This window comes from Drosophila ficusphila, unplaced genomic scaffold, assembly GCF_018152265.1.
Source record: "Drosophila ficusphila isolate 14025-0441.05 unplaced genomic scaffold, ASM1815226v1 contig_197, whole genome shotgun sequence".
Classification (NCBI taxonomy): Eukaryota; Metazoa; Arthropoda; class Insecta; order Diptera; family Drosophilidae; genus Drosophila; species Drosophila ficusphila.
In genome coordinates this window covers 7,219,263-7,239,394 of record NW_025064091.1, presented here as the reverse complement: position 1 = coordinate 7,239,394, position 20,132 = coordinate 7,219,263, and the positions used below count along the sequence as shown (strand labels likewise).

At 38.8% G+C, this 20,132-nt stretch overlaps 2 protein-coding genes across 2 annotated transcripts in view; both read right to left on the bottom strand.

The window, feature by feature from the left end:
* LOC108098064 (inactive dipeptidyl peptidase 10) overlaps positions 1-17,504 on the bottom strand; it is a 95,988-nt gene extending 78,484 nt beyond the window's left edge. Inside the window, exons 1-2 of the mRNA XM_017200754.2 lie at positions 17,298-17,504; positions 1,545-1,644 (exon numbers count right to left, since the gene is read on the bottom strand). Of these exons, the coding sequence (XP_017056243.1) occupies positions 1,545-1,631 (87 nt within the window). The 5' untranslated portion in view covers positions 1,632-1,644; positions 17,298-17,504. The remainder of the gene's footprint in view (positions 1-1,544; positions 1,645-17,297) is intronic.
* A 1,303-nt stretch (positions 17,505-18,807) lies between these two features.
* Positions 18,808-20,126, bottom strand: LOC108097902. The gene is made up of 3 exons (XM_017200439.1): positions 19,986-20,126; positions 19,713-19,928; positions 18,808-19,645 (listed from the first exon to the last, which is right to left on the bottom strand). Exons 1-3 carry the CDS (start codon positions 20,052-20,054, stop codon positions 18,902-18,904), a joined length of 1,029 nt encoding a protein of 342 aa, XP_017055928.1. The 5' UTR covers positions 20,055-20,126; the 3' UTR covers positions 18,808-18,901.
* Between the last annotated feature and the right edge of the window lie 6 nt (positions 20,127-20,132).

The following is a 20,132-nucleotide window of genomic DNA, read 5'->3' as shown; positions in this document are numbered from 1 at the left end:
AACGCCGGCCCGCCGCACACATATATGCCACATAAAAACCGAAATTTCTGAACTTTATTGGCGAGGTGGAGAGTTTACTTTTTTAATTACTTTCTTGGCACACAGAACAGTACACTCGAACAAAATGGAAGTAATGCAAAATGAAAGCGGAATTGCGAATTTGCTGCAGCTTTTGAACGGATAAGATGGATAACGGCTAAGAAGCGTTGGGGTCGCCCGTCGCGGACCGAACTTTTCGCATGTCAACACGCGCCAAAATGTTGCAAGCGACTGAGCAAAAAAGCGGAAAAGCAGAGGAAAAGCAGCGCCCACGCTCGGATTTTCCCGCCTTCGCCTCCCCTCCTCGGAAAAGGTTCATTGAGAAAAGCCAGTCAGCTGGCGGGGTGTTTTCCCCGGAGGGCGGTGGACAAAACAAAAATCAGATGGCGATTTTCGCCGAGGAATCTGCACGAGCAGCTGATGCTGTGCGCGAGCTTTAAGCTTTTCACGCAGCTTTAAGTTTTCGAATATGCGCATGCGCACAGGCTGCAAAAGCTCAGGACTCGCTCTCTCCGAGTAACACTTGTTGCTTGTCTCTTATTAGGAATTTTAAGCACGCTTAAAAGGATTAAAATACACCTTAAGTCTTCCACAATTCCATCTTTAATGGTCAACGAACCTCTATTTTATTTGAAAGATACAATTTATGTATAACCCTGCATTCCTGTTATTGTTTTGTCCTTAGAGTAGCATATTGCAGACAAGCTTTTGCAGACTGTGCTTGCACAAAGCTTTTACCCATTTACCCAGTCAACATATGCTGGGAAAGTAAAATTCCAAGCTAAAGTTTGAGATATTTTTCAATTTCAGAGCTCATAAAACAACTTTGTTCTCTAGCACCTAATTTTCTTCAATTTATAAAGACTAGGCTTATTTCCGTAAAAGAATATTAATATCTTTACAGATAATTTGGTGATATAGAGATTTAGATATGTATAAAGTATAGTTAACAGTTTCACAAATTATGATTATTATCATAGGTTTGGTATTATTTGATATCAAGTTACATTTTACACATTTTACCATTCTCGCCCATTGATGACAACTTTTAAATTATTAAATCGAACTATGCTCAGTGTTTGCTTGTACGTAAGTTTGCTTGACAACTAGTTCAACTTTATAATTATATTTGTGTTAATGTCCTAATTAAATCTAAATAAATGTGAAAATTTCGGTCAAGACGTGTCCGCAAATTCTGCAAAACTGAATTAATGACCATTACCGTATGGACAAACAAATTAAATCATACACCGGCACACACATGATCCTGGGTCCTAGACTCTACCATAATTAATTAAGTTTCAACCTTGTCTGGCCATCAAGAAATCACCCAAAGCAACGGAGCAATTCAATTTGATGGCCCAAAGCAGACAAGATGGAGGCCCAAACTTTGAACTGTAATTAATATGCTTGAAATGCGAGGATGTTTTGGCTGTTGCGGCTGGTAAGGATAACGGCTAGAATATCTGGCCATATCGGGGGACATGTCTTAAGTGGGCACTCACCTCGATGGTGATGTGATGGCCACGGGAACGGAAATTGTCATCGGTGTTGCGCAGATTCTTCGAGTCGATTTGCACATTCGTCTGCATCTTGGAAACGTAACTGAAACGAGGCGATAGATGAGAATTTATGACATGGCTGTCGGTCGGTCATAAGTGAAATATTCTCAGGAACCCCAAACCCCAAAAAAAAAAATACCCATCATAAACTTTACGTGATTGGGTGTGGAGAGGCCTCCGAGCCAATGATGCGTGGCCCCGATAAAGATGCCAAAAAACAACGTGCGAGCGACGGGCCAAAAAAAAAAAAATGAAACGGCCGACAAACGGCCCTATGAAAATGTCGGCCATAAAAACCAAATGGAACCGCTCAAGGAATTTACTTTATGTGCGAACAAGTCGCGAGGAACTTAAGCATAGGAAATTCAGCGAAGAACGCATAGAAACATTGAATCAATTTAATAGGTACTTTTATATCATGAAATTACATGCTATTACAAGCGAAGGATCACAATAACTTCCAGGAAAAATTAATAAAACAGGTATTTTGACTATAGTTTAATTACTCGCAGAAAGCCTTACTCAACTCAAATTAAAAGTAATAATTAAATAATATTCAGAGATTGTTGGCATTCAACCAAGTCGCACAGTTAATCGAAAAACCTTTACGCAAATGTGGAGCTCAACGAAAAAAACAAATTCCATAAAAATTCATGAAGAGTGTGCCTGAGAATTATGTGAACAATTTTCATCAGATCCTGTTTATATGGCGGAAGTCTGTTCTGCATTTGCCGTCTAATGAATGTCCTATGGAATGCCGCAAGTTGCGGTAAGAAGGGAGAAACCCATCAACCTAACGTGGATTTTTTTCGCTTCTGTCATTGACAACGTGTTTTATCCCACTTTGGGGTTTCTTTTTTACGTTTTCGGTGTTTCCTTGTTTTTTTTTTTTTTTGTTTTTTTTTTCGGGGAGAAATCGAGAAATCGCATTGCCGATTAACAGCAGCCAGCAAGTGCAGACATGGCAAATCCATTCGAGCCAAGCTCCATCTCCGCCTTCGCAACATTTGCGGCAACAAAATTTCAAATTTAATTTGCGCCTCTTTATTTATGCAACAGCTCGATGGCGGCGAAACTTTAACGTGGATTCCCGGATTCCTGGGTGCCCCCAGTGACAAGCCAGCAGTTGTGCATCCAGCTCAATTTAGCTGCCCGACCGCTTGGGGCAACGCATCATGGCAAACGGAAGGGGCGGCCAGCGCCGGCAGGTTCCTCGGGAAACTCGGGAAAACTCTGGCTTTGCGCCCGTTACAATGGGGGGGGAAAACTCAGAAATATTCAAGGCGAAATTCCTCCAGATGCCATGATGCACTTTCATACAGCGAGTAGCGTGGGGAAATTCATTCATTCATTTATTCATTGGAGCTAAACAGCAAAAATAGGTTACCAATTTTCAGCTTGTTAGCATCAGAAGGTTTTTCCCTAGATATTCAACCAGAATAAATTACGAAATGTACGATTTATACAATTTAAGTTGAAAAGATAAATAAGGGATTAACATATAATAACATATATATTAAAATACATGTGTGCCACTTATCATATCGCACAATTAAAGAGACAAAAGTACTTCATGTACTTAACCATGTAGGTATTAAATAATTAATTTTATTCAATTAGTGTGACTGCACTTGCTCCCCAGACAAGGGACAAGGGTCAAGAAATTAAGTGTGACCACAGTCGCACTTAACAAAAGAAACACGACAACACAATCAACAAAAGCACTTGTATATGCATGGAGCGTTTTCACATTTGCCAACATTGTTTTCACTGTTTTACTGTGTTTTCTTTTTCGGCCGCATTTTCACGGACCTTTGGGCCAATCAAGTTGCAATTGTTGCCGCTGTCAAACAACAGGGAAATTCGCTGCATATTTGAGAGGCGCCAGAGTTTTTCGAACTCGGTTTTTCGAGCCACAGCGAACGCGTTTGCATAAGTGATTGCGGATGGATTTTCCTCACCATCAGCGAGAGAATTCTGCGAGAATCCTGGCAGATTCTCTTTAAAGGGCTTTGTACCAACAGTCCAAACCCATTGCCATCGGGGGTTTATGTTACGGTTTTTGTGCCGTCTTTGATTTCGGTCTCAGTTTCGGTTTCGTTTCACGGCTGTCAAATGGTTTAAGCGGCAATCGTTGGCCAAGATGCGACGTCCCCGGCCAAAAACCATAAATAGTTGCCACCCACTGTCTATTATTCGCAGCATTTGCATCGGCCTGGGTGTGCGTGTCCGGAATTCGTATGGCTCTATCCGGCATTTCCATCTGGTTAGTGCCCTTATGCCTCCATTCCTCCGCCGGCGAAGGTCTGTGAGTGGAATCGGGAATTCGGGCCGACAATCAGCATTCACTCACGCAATTTCCCCATTCGCGCCTAATTCGATCGTCGTCCCTGGCAGCTTGGCTTTAAGATTGGTTCATGAGGAAAAAACCATGGGAAATTAAAAACTAAAGAGAGGGTTTAATAAAAAAAAAATTGTACTTAAATATCTATTTTTTATGCAAGTATTATTGTTTCATAAATATTTTGTTTTTTTTTACTCCCTTCAAGTAATTTGTTTTACTCAAAAGGTAGAGGTAGTTAAATTTCTCTTTGCGAAAGCACATTCACATTTAAAATAAGATGCCAACTCTCTGCAGAAATAAATGACAATTACTTGAGAAATCACAGTGGAAGCTTGACAGTCTTTTGGGGGAAAGATTCCCTCGAATTGGACTTCGTTTGCGGCTCTTCATGTAAGCCAACATATATGCTTTGTGTCCCTCATTGTGTGTGTTTGTCTGCGTAATCATTGTTCAGATAATAAACAGTCAAACATATTTCACACACACTTCGCACACGCTGAGAAACACAGAAAAAAGAAGTAGAAACAGAAACCGATACAGATACAGATAGAGATAGAGATACAGATAGATTTACAGATAGAAGAATTGTAGAGATGGTAACTGGGGGTTCTCTTGATATTATAAGCATATGACTGCCGGCAGAATCCACCTGGGGGTTAAGGGGGTGTTATGGCAAGAGGGGGCGTGGCTGGCTGCCTAGATTAGAGTGTGGAATATAGTCGCTAGAAGTTGGCATTGTCATTGTGGCGCAAAATGACTTTGTATTTCATTATTTATATTTATTTGTTGCTCGCCTGCTCGGCTGCTCGGTAGCTTTTGCTGCCTTTCTGCTTTTCTGCCTGAGCGCTTTTCTCTTTGCTTCGTGCAATAAAACAGCGCCATCGCAACGGAAATCTTAGCATACTTAAGTGGCCAAAGGGGGCGTAATACGGAATGAGGGCGGGTGGGCGTGGCCGGTGATGCAGCCAGCTAGGACTGCAAGCAACTACCAAGTAACTACTACCAGGCAGCATGTCTGCCAGACGCTCCTCCAGCAAAGAGATGGAGATGGAGCTGAATTACGGACCCTTTTCGCTGGCAACGAAGACAATCCGATTCTGTTCTGGCCACAAAAACAGCTCAGCTGCACTCAGAAAAAAATCAATCGACACTCAATAAACTATAACCTTCAATAATCACTTATCAAGCTGCATGAATTCATGTTGGCAAAGTAAGAGGGAATTTTTAACACCAAATTAAATATTACTTTTCTTTTTATTTGATTATAATTTATTATTGGATCTAACACTCACACCATATTTTTTCAGTGTTCTTCCAGAACATCCCAAGCAACACACAACCAATGTACTTACATTATATTCAAACTCACGCGAAATAAATGAAATGAAACGATACAAGTTACAAGTTGAAATCAGCAGGCAACAATGTGTTTCTCAATGAAGACCCCAGAGTGTCTGGAAAGTATTTTCAGTGCAGTGCATTCAATTCCGTGCTCTGGGAGATGATTGCCATTAAATGATTGACAAATGAAGAAAATACCGTGAGATGGCGTGAAACTATTAAACAATGAGCCAGCAAATAGCGGAGAATAAGCAGAACTTAAGAAGAACCCGAGAACAGGATGTTGCGAGGGGGAGGAAACAGAACGAAGGACTCTCTAAAGTGTTGAATAAATAAGTTAATCAGATTTTATAGATTGAGATCAAGGCAGCAGTGGAAGGCGGCACCAGATAATTGTTATTGATTGATTTGCGGAACAATGTACAGTGTAAAAATTCGTAGATGAATGATTGCACATAAATGAAAGTGCGGATATATATTTTCCTCTAAAAATAAATTGTATTAAAGTCATAACAACTTTAATTTGCGAAACCCACTATTTTAATTAGCTTATTTCCAGATTCACACTGATGCCAGATTTAACCTCTATATCATTTTCAGGAGCTTTACGTTGCCCCATTGATGTTTTTCAACCAACCACTTTTCAGGCCCGACCATGCCCACATTTCACATCGCCGAGTCTCTTTGGGGGAGTTTTCTTTTCAATTTTCCTGGTGCGGTTGGCGAACGAAGTCTGCAAACATCATCAACAATGTGCAAAACAAAAATTAATAGAAACAGCGGCGGCAGCCAAGAGACAACAGGCAGGAAGTCCTTCCAGTTTTTCCCTCACCCGCTTTTCCACAACCAAACATACACGCAACGCTTTTCCTCAGAGCGAAAAGCCGAGAGGTAACGAGTACATAATAATAATCGTAAATAATAAAAAAAAAAAAAACAGTTTACACGAGAAATAATGGAGAACACTGGAACGCTTAAAACGCAGCACAATCGTATATAAAATTGATTTACGGGCGTAAATGAAAGTGGAGCATACTTTTTAGGATGACCAAGAGAAAATAAATTGCAGCCGAAATTTTCCCAAGCAATTATTTTCCAAAATTCCTAAGATTACCCCTTTTACATTTCCAAAGAAGAGCAATTTAAAAATATAGTTCTTCTTCTGTTAAACACATAAAAATATTTAGGTGACTTCAAAAAGTCGTAAGCTGGAATCATTTTCGAAGCACATTAACCCGATTTTTAGGGTACTTAAAACTTGGTAGAGTACTTAACATTATCAGTAATATAATGGCCGTATCTCAACCTGCCGACCCACGAGAATGTTTCATTATTGTTGTCTCAATGAACTTCGCTTGAAGAATTTTTCGGCCTTCCTTTTGGCTCATTGAGATTTGTTTACAATTTTTTTGTGGGTTATCCTTTGCGGGGGATTTTTTGTAACCTCTTCTGATCTTTTGCTTGGTTGACCGTTGGTAATTTAAAAAGTGTTAAAAAAGTCCTTCTCGGTGGGGTGAGTTTATGGCCGAAACTTTTCCACCATCAGGTGGAGCCAATAATTTCGTTATTCAAACCTTTTTATGTGAATCAAACTTTTTGCCCGCCGCTCGTTTGTAGTTCAAAAGGATACAAAACTCGTGGCTCATAAAATTGCTTGACATTCGGGAGAATACGAAAAAAAAAAAAAAAAACATGCGAAACATGCGAAAAGGGCAAACAGAGGAAGGCAGGTCGAGTAAAAAGTTTTCCCTCTTAATGGAATAGCCAAGCATCCGATGGAAGTCAGGGTTATGCCATAATATACTACAGGTATACCTGTATATAGTATATATATAGTGTACCGAGTACGGCAACGATCCCCGCCCACATATGTAAGTTAATTTCCATTGCCTGTGTCAACTCGCATGTCCTGTCGGTTGGTTGTCTGCCGGCAGTTTGCTCATTTTCGGGGGTCACAACTCGTCGCCTTCGCGATATGCAAACTTCATCTAGGGCTGTACTTCAGCTCACCCTCTTAAGAGTGCATAAATGCACTGAAAACTATTTGGAAAAAAACACACATTCACAGCTTTAACGGGCTTTTGTGGAAAGAAGTTTGAGGTAGAATAATAAAAGTCAAGGTTATTTTTATGTCTTAACATTAAAACAAAGTCATTCATTATTTGATTTCATTTAAACTTAAACTATATACTTTAAATTTCTCGCAGTGGGTTTGTAAGCATCGCATTTCAGGCGACGGCAAGCACTCAACTCGATTCCATTTGCGTGGCACTGCAGAAACTCTGCAACTGTTGCACTTTGTGCACTTTCTAACTCCTCCCCCCTTAAAAACCGCCCACAGAGATCCTTTTGCCATGGGTTTTGGGAAAACTCTGGGTATGGGAAATATGCAAATATAGCTTACAATTTGGATTCAGTACGGCTGTTGGCCGAAAATCAAAAATGGCAACAAACTCGAATCGCAAATCTCGAAAACAGAAAAGCACAATGTGGAAAAATAAAAACGCTTCATCCAGGGTGCTGGGGCAATCGAAACAATGTCAACAATGGCGTCCAATTTTCTGCACTTCCCCCTTTCGCCCAGCTGCCCCGCCCCCTTTGACCTTCCCCCACCCAGTTTCCTTCAATCTTCCTTTCAACGCAAATTGCATCGAGTCTTTGCCCGGACGTCAAAAGTGAGATCTGCCAGCTAACCGAAATGGTTTCGGTCTGATCTTTAAATTTCTCTACAAAAAATATGAACATTAAAACTAATAAGCAATTTTAAATATATTTAATTAAATTCAAAACTCTTTCAAAAGCTGCCGCATAATTTTTTCAAGCCGCAAACTGGCAAACAACAATTTAGAAAAATTCAATTTTCGGTTAAAGCTCGTTTTTTTTTTGGATTTGATTTGCATTTTAGATTTGAATTTAGAAAGCGCATTTAGGAATTGCATTCGCCGCTTGCTGCCATTCAAACTTTTATCGCGCTGTGGAAAATGCATTCATTCATTGAAATATGAAAAGAAAGAAAGAGCAACCATTTAATTGATTTGACTGGCGGCGGTATTTATAGTTTTCGGCTACTCAATTATGCAAATTCCCAGCGAAAACGTTCATTTTTGTGCACCACAACACAATGGGGCAGAACCACCGAGCCACGGAACCACCGAGCCACACACCACGACCACACAGACCATTTAATAAAACTGACACAAAAACAAGCCAATAAACAATGAGCAAAACTTTTGAATGCTTTTTGGCAAGGACGAGGGGAAAACAAGCGACCATAAAGGCTTTAATAAAATGGCAACTTAGACTGTTCCGATTCTTTGAGCTGAGAACCTAAGTTTGCATTGAACAAGGATAAGCTTTTAAAGCACTTGTTGAATAATGGCAACGTTCTAATATTGGATTTTGAGATTTTTGTGAAAGTCAAGGGGGATAATCTGGGTTTGGCACACTTAAATTTGTTTACTTTTTCGATATTATTAGGGGAAACATTTCTTTCAACTCCAAAAATACTTTAAGCTATTTTTAAATTGTACCAGATAGTTTAAAAAATGTCACAACATATCTTTAACACTTAGTATTATTCGACTGCATTTAATCGGCATTTAAATGGCAGCTTGACTTTCGTTTATTCGCACATTTCCCGCCCATCAATTAATAGGAAAACAGCGCCCAGTTCGTTGGCAACGCAAACCAATTAAGCTCAGCCAGTTAAGCCAATAGCTTTGGTAAACATTCTGGGTTAAATGCAGCACCAGATGCTATGGTATCGGGAACAGATTTTTTGGTCATCGTCTCGATAGCTATTGGCATGAGCGTCCATTAAATATTCAGCATATTTAACATAAATAATGCGACAAGCAGCTTAACTCGTATTTTGCATCAAAAGCTCATTAAAATTTCAACGTTCGGAGTCGGCAAAAATAAACGAAGTGCCAATAAATTGAAGGCGTTCGAGTGAGTATAAGGGCGCAGCTACACATCGCACATATGGGATAATCAATCATTGGCCTCGCACGGAGCTCACCTGAAACTCATTTGTTAAACATTTTGCACCTGCAAGAGCGAACGACAAATTCGCCGCTGCTTACCTTTGATAAATGTCAAAACATTTGCAATCGCCGCTCGGTGCATAACAAATCAAACGCTCGACAGTTGTCACGGCAGAAGGACGAAAAAGCCCAAGGTATCAGCGGGGTATGCCACAAAAATATGTTCACTAACTTGGGAGAGGTCTTAAAACTCAAACTCAATTGCAAAACACGATACACTCAATGTAAAATATCCTTGTTTTCTGCTGTTTAATATTAGTAAATGTGAAACCAGGGTATCCAGAACACTCCATTCTCTTTAATATCTATACATTAATTGTTATTTATTTAATGCCGACTTAAATGCACGTTTAAAACGTACAACTGAAAGCATGCAAATTGAAATGCCATCTTCTGATTACCGGTCGTAATTAATTATATAATGTTTATTTATGGCTAAAGCGGACATCCTGAATTAAAAGGGGAAACAAGTCCTGCCACTCAATTAGCAAAGCCATGTGCCATGCATTTACGCAGGACCCTTTCGCACATTTTAGGGGTTAAGCTGCTTAAGTTCATTAGGCCATAAAAATAACGCTCATTTGGACGCCTTGCAATTTCCGAGGCAATGAAAGTTGAGTGCTCTCTCGGCCCCATAATGTAAGAGTTTCAGTTCTTAAAAAAAAAAAAAATACAAATGAACACATAAAAACTGAAGAGAGAAAAACATGCTGATCCCGAAACTAAAATTGGGGAAGCTGGAATGCAGTCATTTAATGGAGTCTTTTCCCACTCCACTAAACTTCAGTTTTTACAACTTATTTAGATCTCAAACCTTGAACAAGTTGGGCAAGTGTTTAGTCAATTTTGACTCAAATTGTAGAAAACTCTTTAGTTTTAATGTGGAATAATAAATCAATTCCAAGTTTAAGAACAAACAACACAAACTTATAAAATAAGAAAGATATATTATAATAAATATGTCTTTCAATTGACAAGAAGAGCCCGACCAGCTTTTCTTTTTATATATTATATATGTTCGCCTTTTTTAGGGTTTGGGGTTTTCCTTCTTGGGCTGTTGGTTTTTCTTTACTCACTGCTCTTTGCAATTAGTAAAGACATAAATAAACAAAACGAAAGCGAAAACGAAAGATGGTAAATTCTAAAGGTTCTTGTTCTTTTAGCAGGCAGATTTTCTTCTTTTTAGAGTTTTCGCACTTTCAAAGCGGGTGCTTTAAAGGGAGGCTCTTGGTTTATTGTTTCCTAACGGTTTTCTAATGAGCTCGACTTATGACGCCCGAGGATGAACCCAGGAGAATCTGTCGCCCGCTCGCTTCTTCTCTTGTGGTGTTTTTTTTTTCGCCCCCCTGGCAGGATGCATAAATTCCAAGCAATTTAAGCTGAGACACACCAGCACCCAGCCACCCATCCACCCAGCCACCCATCCACCCACATGTTGTGGGCAAGACAATGGGGCACTTTTAGCCCTAACTAAGTGCTCGGCCCGCCGCCCCCTTTTTGGCCACCCATGTCCTGGGAATTGTTATTCTTTAGGCTGCCCTATATGTATGTATATACCATATATCTATGTGTGTGTGTGTGAGAGAGGTGCGTAGTAGATAATTATGCCCAAGGATAAATATTCATGATATTGTTGTTTAGTGCTGGCACGTTTAAAGCCAAGAGATGCAATCGCCTATCGTCCTAAGGATGTCGGAATAACTTAATCGCAGTCGATAAGAAAATAACTCAATTCGACGAAATATCTGTGTGAAAAACTAAGAAGCCAGAAACTGTTTAAAATCAAAATCAGCAGTGGATTACACAAGGCTTTGAGTGCAGCGAAGCCATCTCCGACACACCACCACCAATCTTACTTAGGAAATGTCATTAGAGAATCGCCCCTAAGCTGATAAATTGAATTGTCTCCTCTCCAGCCATTATCCCCACTTTTCCGAATCCCCCCTGCTATCCCCCTTATTTTCCAGTTTTGATGACTGCAATTTGTGGCCAAAGCGAGGCGAAGTTTCAAAGCAAAACTTGGTCAATTAATTCAGTGCAAATAGAACAACAACCAGCTAGGGCAGAAATAACAAAAACCAGCAAAATGAGGAAAAAAGGAAAGCCATTCTGATGATGACCACTTGAAGGATACTTTTGTTTTCCTGTCGTCCCCTTTTTTTTTTGCAATGGCATTCGTTTCCTGTTGCGCTCCGTTCGCATCATAAACAAGAAATTGTTCTTTTTCTTAGATTTGAGATCAAAAGCAATAGAACGTAAACATTGTTTTTACATTTTTAAAAGAAATTAATTTTAAGGGTTTATCTAGAAAAATTTGTATAATTTCAGAGCCCATCATTTTTTCTTTAAATTTAAGTTCGATTTTATAAAATTTGTATTAAAAAGAAAGAATCCAATATGCGACACTTTCCTGTGGTTTTTATTTTATTTATTTTTATTGTTATTTTTCCCGTTTTTCCTGCTCTTGTTGTTGATTTTCCATGGGCATCACTTTACGCACACACACATGCTGCCAGGGGGCGTGCTTCAAATAAGGAGGCGCAGGATGGAAACAAGTTTGTTGTCGTTGCCCGCTGCCCGTGGCCTGTCCATTGAATTTAATGCCCGAGTTTAACTTTTCACCCCCTGCCAAATACCCCTGTTGACAAATCCGTGGCGCCCCCCTTCCCTTTTGTGGGGACGCCCCTGGAAATGATGGACATACGTGCCCGGAATCCCAACGAGACGGAACAATTGGAACGCACTCTAGACCGGTCAACACGAAACTTATTTGTCATATATCATATTTTCCGTCAAAATTTTAACAAGCATTGTTTGACAAGTTTTTCGAATTTTTGTTTAAATTAAAACTCAAACACTACATAATCAAGTGCCTTAAATGTTTCATTAGATGAAGAAGATAACATATGAATTTCTTTAAATGAAAATAAATATTTAAATTACAGTTTACATTAATTAAACCATTACAGGTTGATTGCTTTCGTAAGTTACCTCAAGCAATGTTCAATTGTTATTAAAGTTTCAGCAAGGCCCTGGCACATATTTAATTTTCATTTCCGGCAATGCCTTTAAGTTGAGCTGCATCTGATAAGATAATTGATCTGGGTAAACATTTCTCTAAGCGTTTCCAACCGAATGTCCAGTGGAAGTTCAATTGTTATTTTAGCTTCGGTCGGTATCTTTGCGTTCTCAGTGCGAACAAGTTCAGCTGCTATTTGGAGACACTAACAGGCGATAAGCTCACACACAGGACACGGGACACAGGACACAGGACACAGGATACAGGACACATGACATTTGACAAGGGCTTAGGGGCGTAAAGCTTTAAAGGCCAGGCTCAAGCCTGCCTGCTGCCCATAAGCTGCAGCACAAAAAAATAAAACTAAACAGAAAAACCTAAATTGCCCCAAAGCAATGTTTAGATAAACTATCCAAATAATTGAACATTATTTCTAATTGCCGAAAATTATTGAAAACTAATTAATGGAAAAATTTCATAACAGTAAAATTAATAAGCAAGAATGCCTAATATTTTCCCGCTGTGTGTAGCTTGCTTTGATGATAAGAGGGGGTGGCCCCATTGGGCCATAAAAGTTAAGATGGATTTTATTGGCAAGAATTGAGCGGGCAACACTCGCAGGCTGAACTTTATTGGCACATAATTTGTTCGACCATAGATGGAAAGGCATCTGGGGAGTCCTGGGCACGGAGTCCTTGTTCCTGGCCAGAGGAAGGGCGTATCTCAAACGGAAACGGAAATGCACAGCACAACACAATGGCCGATAAGGGGCGCAAACAAATGCAGCAAAGAAAGTGGAAATAAAAGCAGAGAAAATCTGTTTCCGGGCCACTTAAGAAGACAAACAAATTTTTTTTTGTCAGTAAAAACCAAAATCCCTTAAAGCCTCCCGGAAATTGTGAATGCAAATTTACAGAAAAATTGCAATATTCCCAGCACAAAAAAAAAGGGAATTAGTCCTGACCATGCTAAAAGCATTCGCTGTGTTCATTTGGCACTTTCGGCCAGGTCGAAAATCCCTCAACCCCAACAAAAGCCATTAAAAGCCAGGGGCAAAGATTTAGACAACCGAATTTGCCGCCAAAAAACAACCAGGCAACCACTGACAAACAAAAAAAATATATATATATGTATAAGCTACGACAAAATCTCGGCGGACTTGCCAAAAAGGCTTAGCTAATGACAATTTAAGGATTTTCTGATTTTGTTATTAACATAAATTTACTCTTAAAGTAACGAGGGCGGGAGAATGAGAGGCAAAAGCGGGTAATGGCCTAGCGTAAAAAGTGTTTTTCCAACGCCAACTCTCCCCCTGCCTATCGTCCTCAAATCCCTTGCAAATCTTCCTCAAATGTATTTAACTTAATCGCGTTCACTGCGAATTTTAAGTGCCCTTAACGTCGCTCAATAATTTAATTTACAATATTTTATAAAATCTACTTTATAAAAACTTAAATATTTCGAAAAAGTTTTAAATATCAATTAAATGAAATAAAGACTTCCAAAAATTGAATATACCTCTTGGAAGTACAATGTGTAAATACACAAATGTTCCGAGTTGGCTTTTCGCACACATAAACCTTAATGCCTCGCACACTTTCAATGTATGTGTACCCGGTATTCTTTTTCTTTTCGCAATTTTTCGTTGTTTTAGAAAATACAAAGCGGCACAAAATATACGTATGTATATATGTATATACATATGTATATATGTGAGCATAACACCTTGGTGACATATGCCAACTTACGACAATGACATGCGAAACATCAGCAGCCCACAACCCACAGCCCCCTTTTGCCACGCCTCCTTATTCTGACGTGGGGGCTTTGGGGAAATGTTCAAGAAGCAGAAGAGCAGCAACAATCAGATATAATCAGCAAAAAAAAAACAATTTACCAATCTTTGATAAAAAAAAAATACTGAAGACAGACTTGGTAGTTGAAAAGTTTAAGAAAAAAACATTATACAATGATTAGTAATCGATACGAGAAATTGGTATACAATTTAAAAAAAAATTTTAATTTTAAATCTTTTTTCCTTAGCACAGTGCGAAAACTAGAATATGCTACACTCGTAAACAGTTCATTCCCACCAATCCCACACTTGATTCGGACTATTCCCAAAGCTCCATACATTTTTTCTAGCCCCTTAGCAACATCTGTAGCAACAGCCTATAAAGAAAAGTAACACATAAAAATTGAGGCCCAAAAAGTGGGAAAATCAGAGCCAAATGTTTACGATTTCATGACCATGTTTCTAGATTTCATTGCGGGAAAACCACAGTGGTGTTCACAACTATAGTGGATCGATTCTATAAATAGAATCAATAATTAATGCTATGTTAAAAAAAAAAATTAACAGTTAAAAAAAATATGAAAAATATTTACTGTAGGCAATTTAAACATTTCGGTTGTTATTATTTTATTTTTGTTTTCAATATTACTATCACTTTAAACATAGCTGTGCACTGGATTGGTTTTTCTTGAATTTTTCGGTTGGTGCTAGACTTAAGAAAAGTCTGGATAAACCCTCATAAAACACACGGCAGAAGAGAGAGGACTGAGGCCAAATCCTCTTGACTTCAGTTTGCTGACTATGTGTTTACGGCTTTTCACTTGCCTTGTAGATTTTTGCTTAGTTTTCTTTTGGAGTTACCAAAGTTGGTTGGACAAAAACGGAGCAGAGAAACTCGAGATGATAAATGCAATTTGTATAAGTGTCACGACGCTCGCAGGGAATTGAAATGTGACCCCGAGTTCGAGCCACTTCTATTACTTCATTTAAATCAGACCAAAACATTATGCCAAAAGTCATAAAACAAAAAGAAAACAATTTTTTCGGGCCTGTGTTGTAGGCATCCGGGAGGAAATAAAAATGTAAATGTAACCAGAGGCCAGCAAATGAAATTATAACATGGAGCTGTGAGTTTTTTGAGCGGGGGAAATTCCCAGGGAGGCCCGTTGAAAGTTTCCCTATCCCGAAACAGAAAAATAGCCAGCTAAATAAAAGCGAGGGGCTATAAAATTGAGTGCAGTTGCCAAAACAAGAGCAATAAGAAATCGCAAACGAAAATGAAAATGTTTGTCAAGCACGAAACAACAGCCCCATCGAAAGCCAGAGTTTTGACCGCAATGCTGCCAAATGCTCGGGCCATAAAGAGCAATCCGGCTGAACAAGAATCTAAATCAAAGAAGAAAACGACCGAACAGTCGTAAGTGAAAACGAAAGTGAAATACATGCACATAATTTAAATATAACCCTCCTCTTGGTTTCCCGATTCTGAACGAAGGTCAAAGGAAATTTGGTTTAACCAATTAGAAACTGCGGTCGACTTGCGGGCTCCGTCGGCTTTGGGAATTCAATTGATTTGGAGCCAAACAAATTTAGTAAATGGGAGAAACAAAATTATGTTTAAAATGATTTTGAGTAGTTTTTGGAAAAGGATTTTTAAATAATTTATTCATTTTAAATCAGGAAATTGTTAGTGGCGCGAAAAACTTGTCGGTTTTAAAAAAATACCCCAACGAAAAGCTTTAAAACCCTTTGAAGTGAAGACAAATAATAGCACAAGATTAATAGTGAAAATAATATTATTACTTCTGTTTGCTGTATATTTCTCTTGTTGGCACTCAAATGACCGCACCAGCTCGGCACCCTCGCCCCTCCAATTTTCCCCCCCACCTCCTGGACAATTTTCCCCGCCCTTCTGAGCGACCAGCGACGCATTTTGTTTGCCATGGATGCCAAAAGGACTTGGCGGCGTCAAATTTATGGCTCTTGACGCTCGACTCTTGGCATTCTAGTGCGCGCAGAATGCAGAATGCACCATTGTCAATAAAGTCCATCCGCCCCAAACACTATCCCCATTTTCCGCTTAAAGAACGCCTCCCAATTTTTCGCGGGCGACCGATATAAATTTTGAGGGCAGCCAGAAGAACATAAAATCAAACACAATAAGCGAAAGAGCTGCAAATCATTTTGAAGGATGCTCTAGTATCCTTGGACCCTTCTCTAATTAGTTTACAAGCGGGGGGCAAAGAAAGCAAGAAGGCAAATGGAACAGAAAACAAATCAATGACAGATGATGAGTGGTCGCGACAAGCACTCAAGGGTGCCACACTTTAATAAAATATGTCCTAGGTTTAAAATAACATAGTTTACAACTATGTATTTCCCAAAACAACATCTCGATTAAGTTATTTATACAAAAAGAAAAGGTGGATAAAAGTTGGATGAAAAGTTGATATAACAATTTTTTTTTAATAGTGATAAACTATTTTTGAATAATTAAACAAAAATGGGGCATGATTTTATATAATATAGTATATGGAAAATAAATCCATACCATACAAATTTTAAACTTGGTAAATTCCTTATTAAAGTGTACCTTCAAGAATTAAACATTGGTTTCACAAATTCAATAAATTATTTTTCAAAGTGCAAGGAAAGAGTTAAGAAGGGAACGATCCACGCCTCCGCACATAAATTTATATATATTTGTATATACCCCTGTTTGTTCGGTTTATGTGACAACCTCAAAGTGCATTCAAAATAAAGTACGCAGGCATTATTTGTTGTTGGTATTGGTTTGTGCTTTTCCCTAGTTTAAAATTTTACAAATGACAAGGCAATGCTGATATTGATGTTTTGGAAAAAATTGCAATACCCAAACTCAATTTTTTGGACCAAATTTCTTGTATATAATATGTAACAAAGATAGGTTAATGGTAAATATAAAACTATTTTCAGTAAAGTTTTTAAATTTTTCGAAAGAAGTAAATTTAAATAGGAGTTTATTTTTCAACCCCTTTCCCACGTCGTATACGTAATTTTAAGTTACCAATAAAAACATTATTTCTCTAGGTCTACGTAATAATAATTCAGTAATTTGAAATCAGTGTTTCAAATATTATGCATTTTAGGAGTTTTCATTTTTGTTACTCACTTTTTGGCAGTTTTGATTTGCTAGTTTAAACAAGAAGTAAAGTTCGCATGTATTTCCTTTCTGTTTAAAGTTTCTTATCACTCCTTTTCACTTTTAAACAAGAACAAAAAACTCGAAAGTTTCCAGAACCGTTACTCGGGCGATTTCAAAACTCAATCGTTTCACTGTTGACCCGCTATTTGTGGCCTGTGTCCGCTGGCAAGCGAACGCGTCGAATGCTGAACTGCTACTTGTTGGCGTTTCGTCGTCCTCCGAAAACGAGGCAGAGATGCTAGGGCAAAGCAAAAAAACGTAAAGAAAAAAGGAAAACAACACAGATTCGCACTCACACAGGCACGGGCACTTTTCCACAAACCCCTCTGAACCCCGGAAAAGTTCATTTTCCTATTCATTCTAGCGAATTCGCTGCGCTGCAAATTCGTCTGTTGGGTAGTCTCAAGCTTCGAGCTTTTCCAAACCATTTTCCGGCAAAGCTTGTCGCTCGCTGCAAAGGGAAAGCCGGCTTTAACGGCTTGAGAGAGAGCTTCACTGGCGCAAATTTTTGATTTTTCAAATGTTCTTAAGCACTTCAAAAATTACGAGCTTATGTTCTATTCGCACTGTCTTCACAAACTATTATTAAAGGGAACGAAAAATTAACCGTTATCGTTAATAACCCACCAATTTTGACTTTGATCTCACACACCTTGAACTTTGTCATTCAGCCGTCCTTCAGAATTTGGCTTTCTCCTTTTAACTTAATTCACAACGCATCGTCGCAAGTCGCAGAATGAAAATCAAAAGAAAATGCAAAAAGACCTCCACATATTTGCATAACTTACACTTTAATATTTGTATTACCTTTAAACACCGCTTAACAATTGGCAACTTATCACTTAGCAATTGGCTTGCCTTAATATGCTCACCGACGCGATCTCCAATTAACTAACTTAAATACACGACCGATCGCAAGCAAGATCCCCGAAAAGTAAGCTTCGCTCTTTTGCTCTTTCTCCTCTCATTTCGCTTAGTTTTTCTACACGTATACATATATGTTCTCTTTTACTGCACTCACACATTTAGCCGTCCTTTAGAATTTTCGTTTCTCCTTTTAACTTCATTCGCAACGCATCGTCGCAAGTCGCAGAATGAAAATCAAAAGAAAATGCAAAAAGAGCTCCACATATTTGCATAACTTATACTTCTTTATCATTTGTATTACCTTTCAGCACCGCTTACCGCTTAACAATTGACAACTTATCACTTAGCAGTTGACTTACCTTAATATGCTCACCGACGCGATCTCCAATAAACTAACTTAAATACACAACCGATCCGCACGCAAGATCCCCGAAAAGTGAGCTTCGCTCTTTTGCTCTTTCTCCCTCCATTACACTTATTTTTTCTACACGTATGTATACATACGTTCTCTATTGCTGCGGATGCATATTTGTTACATACACTGCTTCTACATGTAATGTAACGGTGTTTGTTTGACACCCTGGGGAATTAAAAAAAAAAAGTAAGCAAGTTTTTATGTTTCCCACCCTGTTACCCCAATTTTTTATTTTACAAAATATAAAAAACCCAAATGTTAAAGTGTAAAAATATAAAAAAGAACTCCACTACTTTCTTGCAAGCGCCGCTTGTCTGTAGATTTTACTGATCAATGCTGGCATCCTAATCAGACTCTCCATAATCGCAATTTCCTCCGTCTTAGTTTTCAGATACATCTCTTGGAAACTGCGAATTATCGGATTAAAAACCTTGCCTTGGACCATTTCATCAGCACTAATATGCATGTCCACATTTGGGATGGTATCTGGAGACAGACTTCTTGAACGCTGTTTCTCAGGTTTTGTAGGCGATTTCTTTGATTCTTCCTCGCTTTGCCTTTCATCTACAACTTTCATTTTCTCTCGCTCGCAATCTCTACATTTAATCACGGCTCGCTCACAGGGTGACGATTTCTTTAGCATTTTCCGTTTCAATTCCAAAACACTCTGGAATTCATCGATGGCATTCTGCACTTCAATCTGGGCGCGAACAGATTCCCTGAGCTCCTGGCCGTTTCGCAATCGAACTACAACCGGATTCAAGCCTCCCGATTTGGAGATCGAAGAGCTGGAAGTTAAACGGAGCTTATTGGGCTTCTGTATAAAATAATCTTCGACAGATTGAATCGGAGGAGAATTAAAGCGACTGGAGGAAGATGCTCTACGAGTCAAGCTGGCGCAGTATGGACAATCATGTCTAGATTCGGTATTCGACTCCGGATTTTCGGTAGTCCAATTGCATTGAGAAGTTTGTTGCGAGTTTCTGACACAGCTTTCTATCATCCTTTTAGAACTCGATTGCTTGCGAGGATGCTGTGGGGAATAATAGGAAGTAGGAAATAAAATAAAATATACATAATTTAAATAAAACTTTTTTTACTGTTTTGCTATTTATGCGGTCCTGCTGTAAAGTTGCCTTCTTTCGAGCTGTCTGCAAATCGTATTCAGCCCTTATTATATTATGAGGACAATAACTAGCTTGACAAGGGCAATATTGCTCATACTCCTGATGATAGCGATCACTTTCTTGAGGACTACTTGTATCCCGACGCACTCGAATAACTTCCTTTGAGCTTCGCGGCGATATTTCCTTGCTCTACGCGTTTTAAACGAAACAATAAAAAGACGTACCTCTTATGTTATATAAACTTACTTCTAAACAAGAGCAATTACAGTAGCAACAGCCCTGTCGAAGTTTTTGGTTCTTTTGCTTTCTTTCCATTTTTTAAATAGAAATTGCTATTTTTTTGTGGATAATATTCTCTCAAGCGTAAAATGAATTCTATGATTTTGGGACTTT

Excerpts from the sequence above, each read along its gene's own strand:
- LOC108097902 (XM_017200439.1), bottom strand. The coding sequence starts at position 20,054 with ATGGAAAGAAAGCAAAAGAACCAAAAACTTCGACAGGGCTGTTGCTAC. Across the intron at positions 19,929-19,985 it reads GTAATTGCTCTTGTTTAGAA|AGCAAGGAAATATCGCCGCG; the intron begins GTAAGTTTATAT and ends TAAAACGCGTAG. Across the intron at positions 19,646-19,712 it reads ACCGCATAAATAGCAAAACA|CATCCTCGCAAGCAATCGAG; the intron begins GTAAAAAAAGTT and ends TATTCCCCACAG.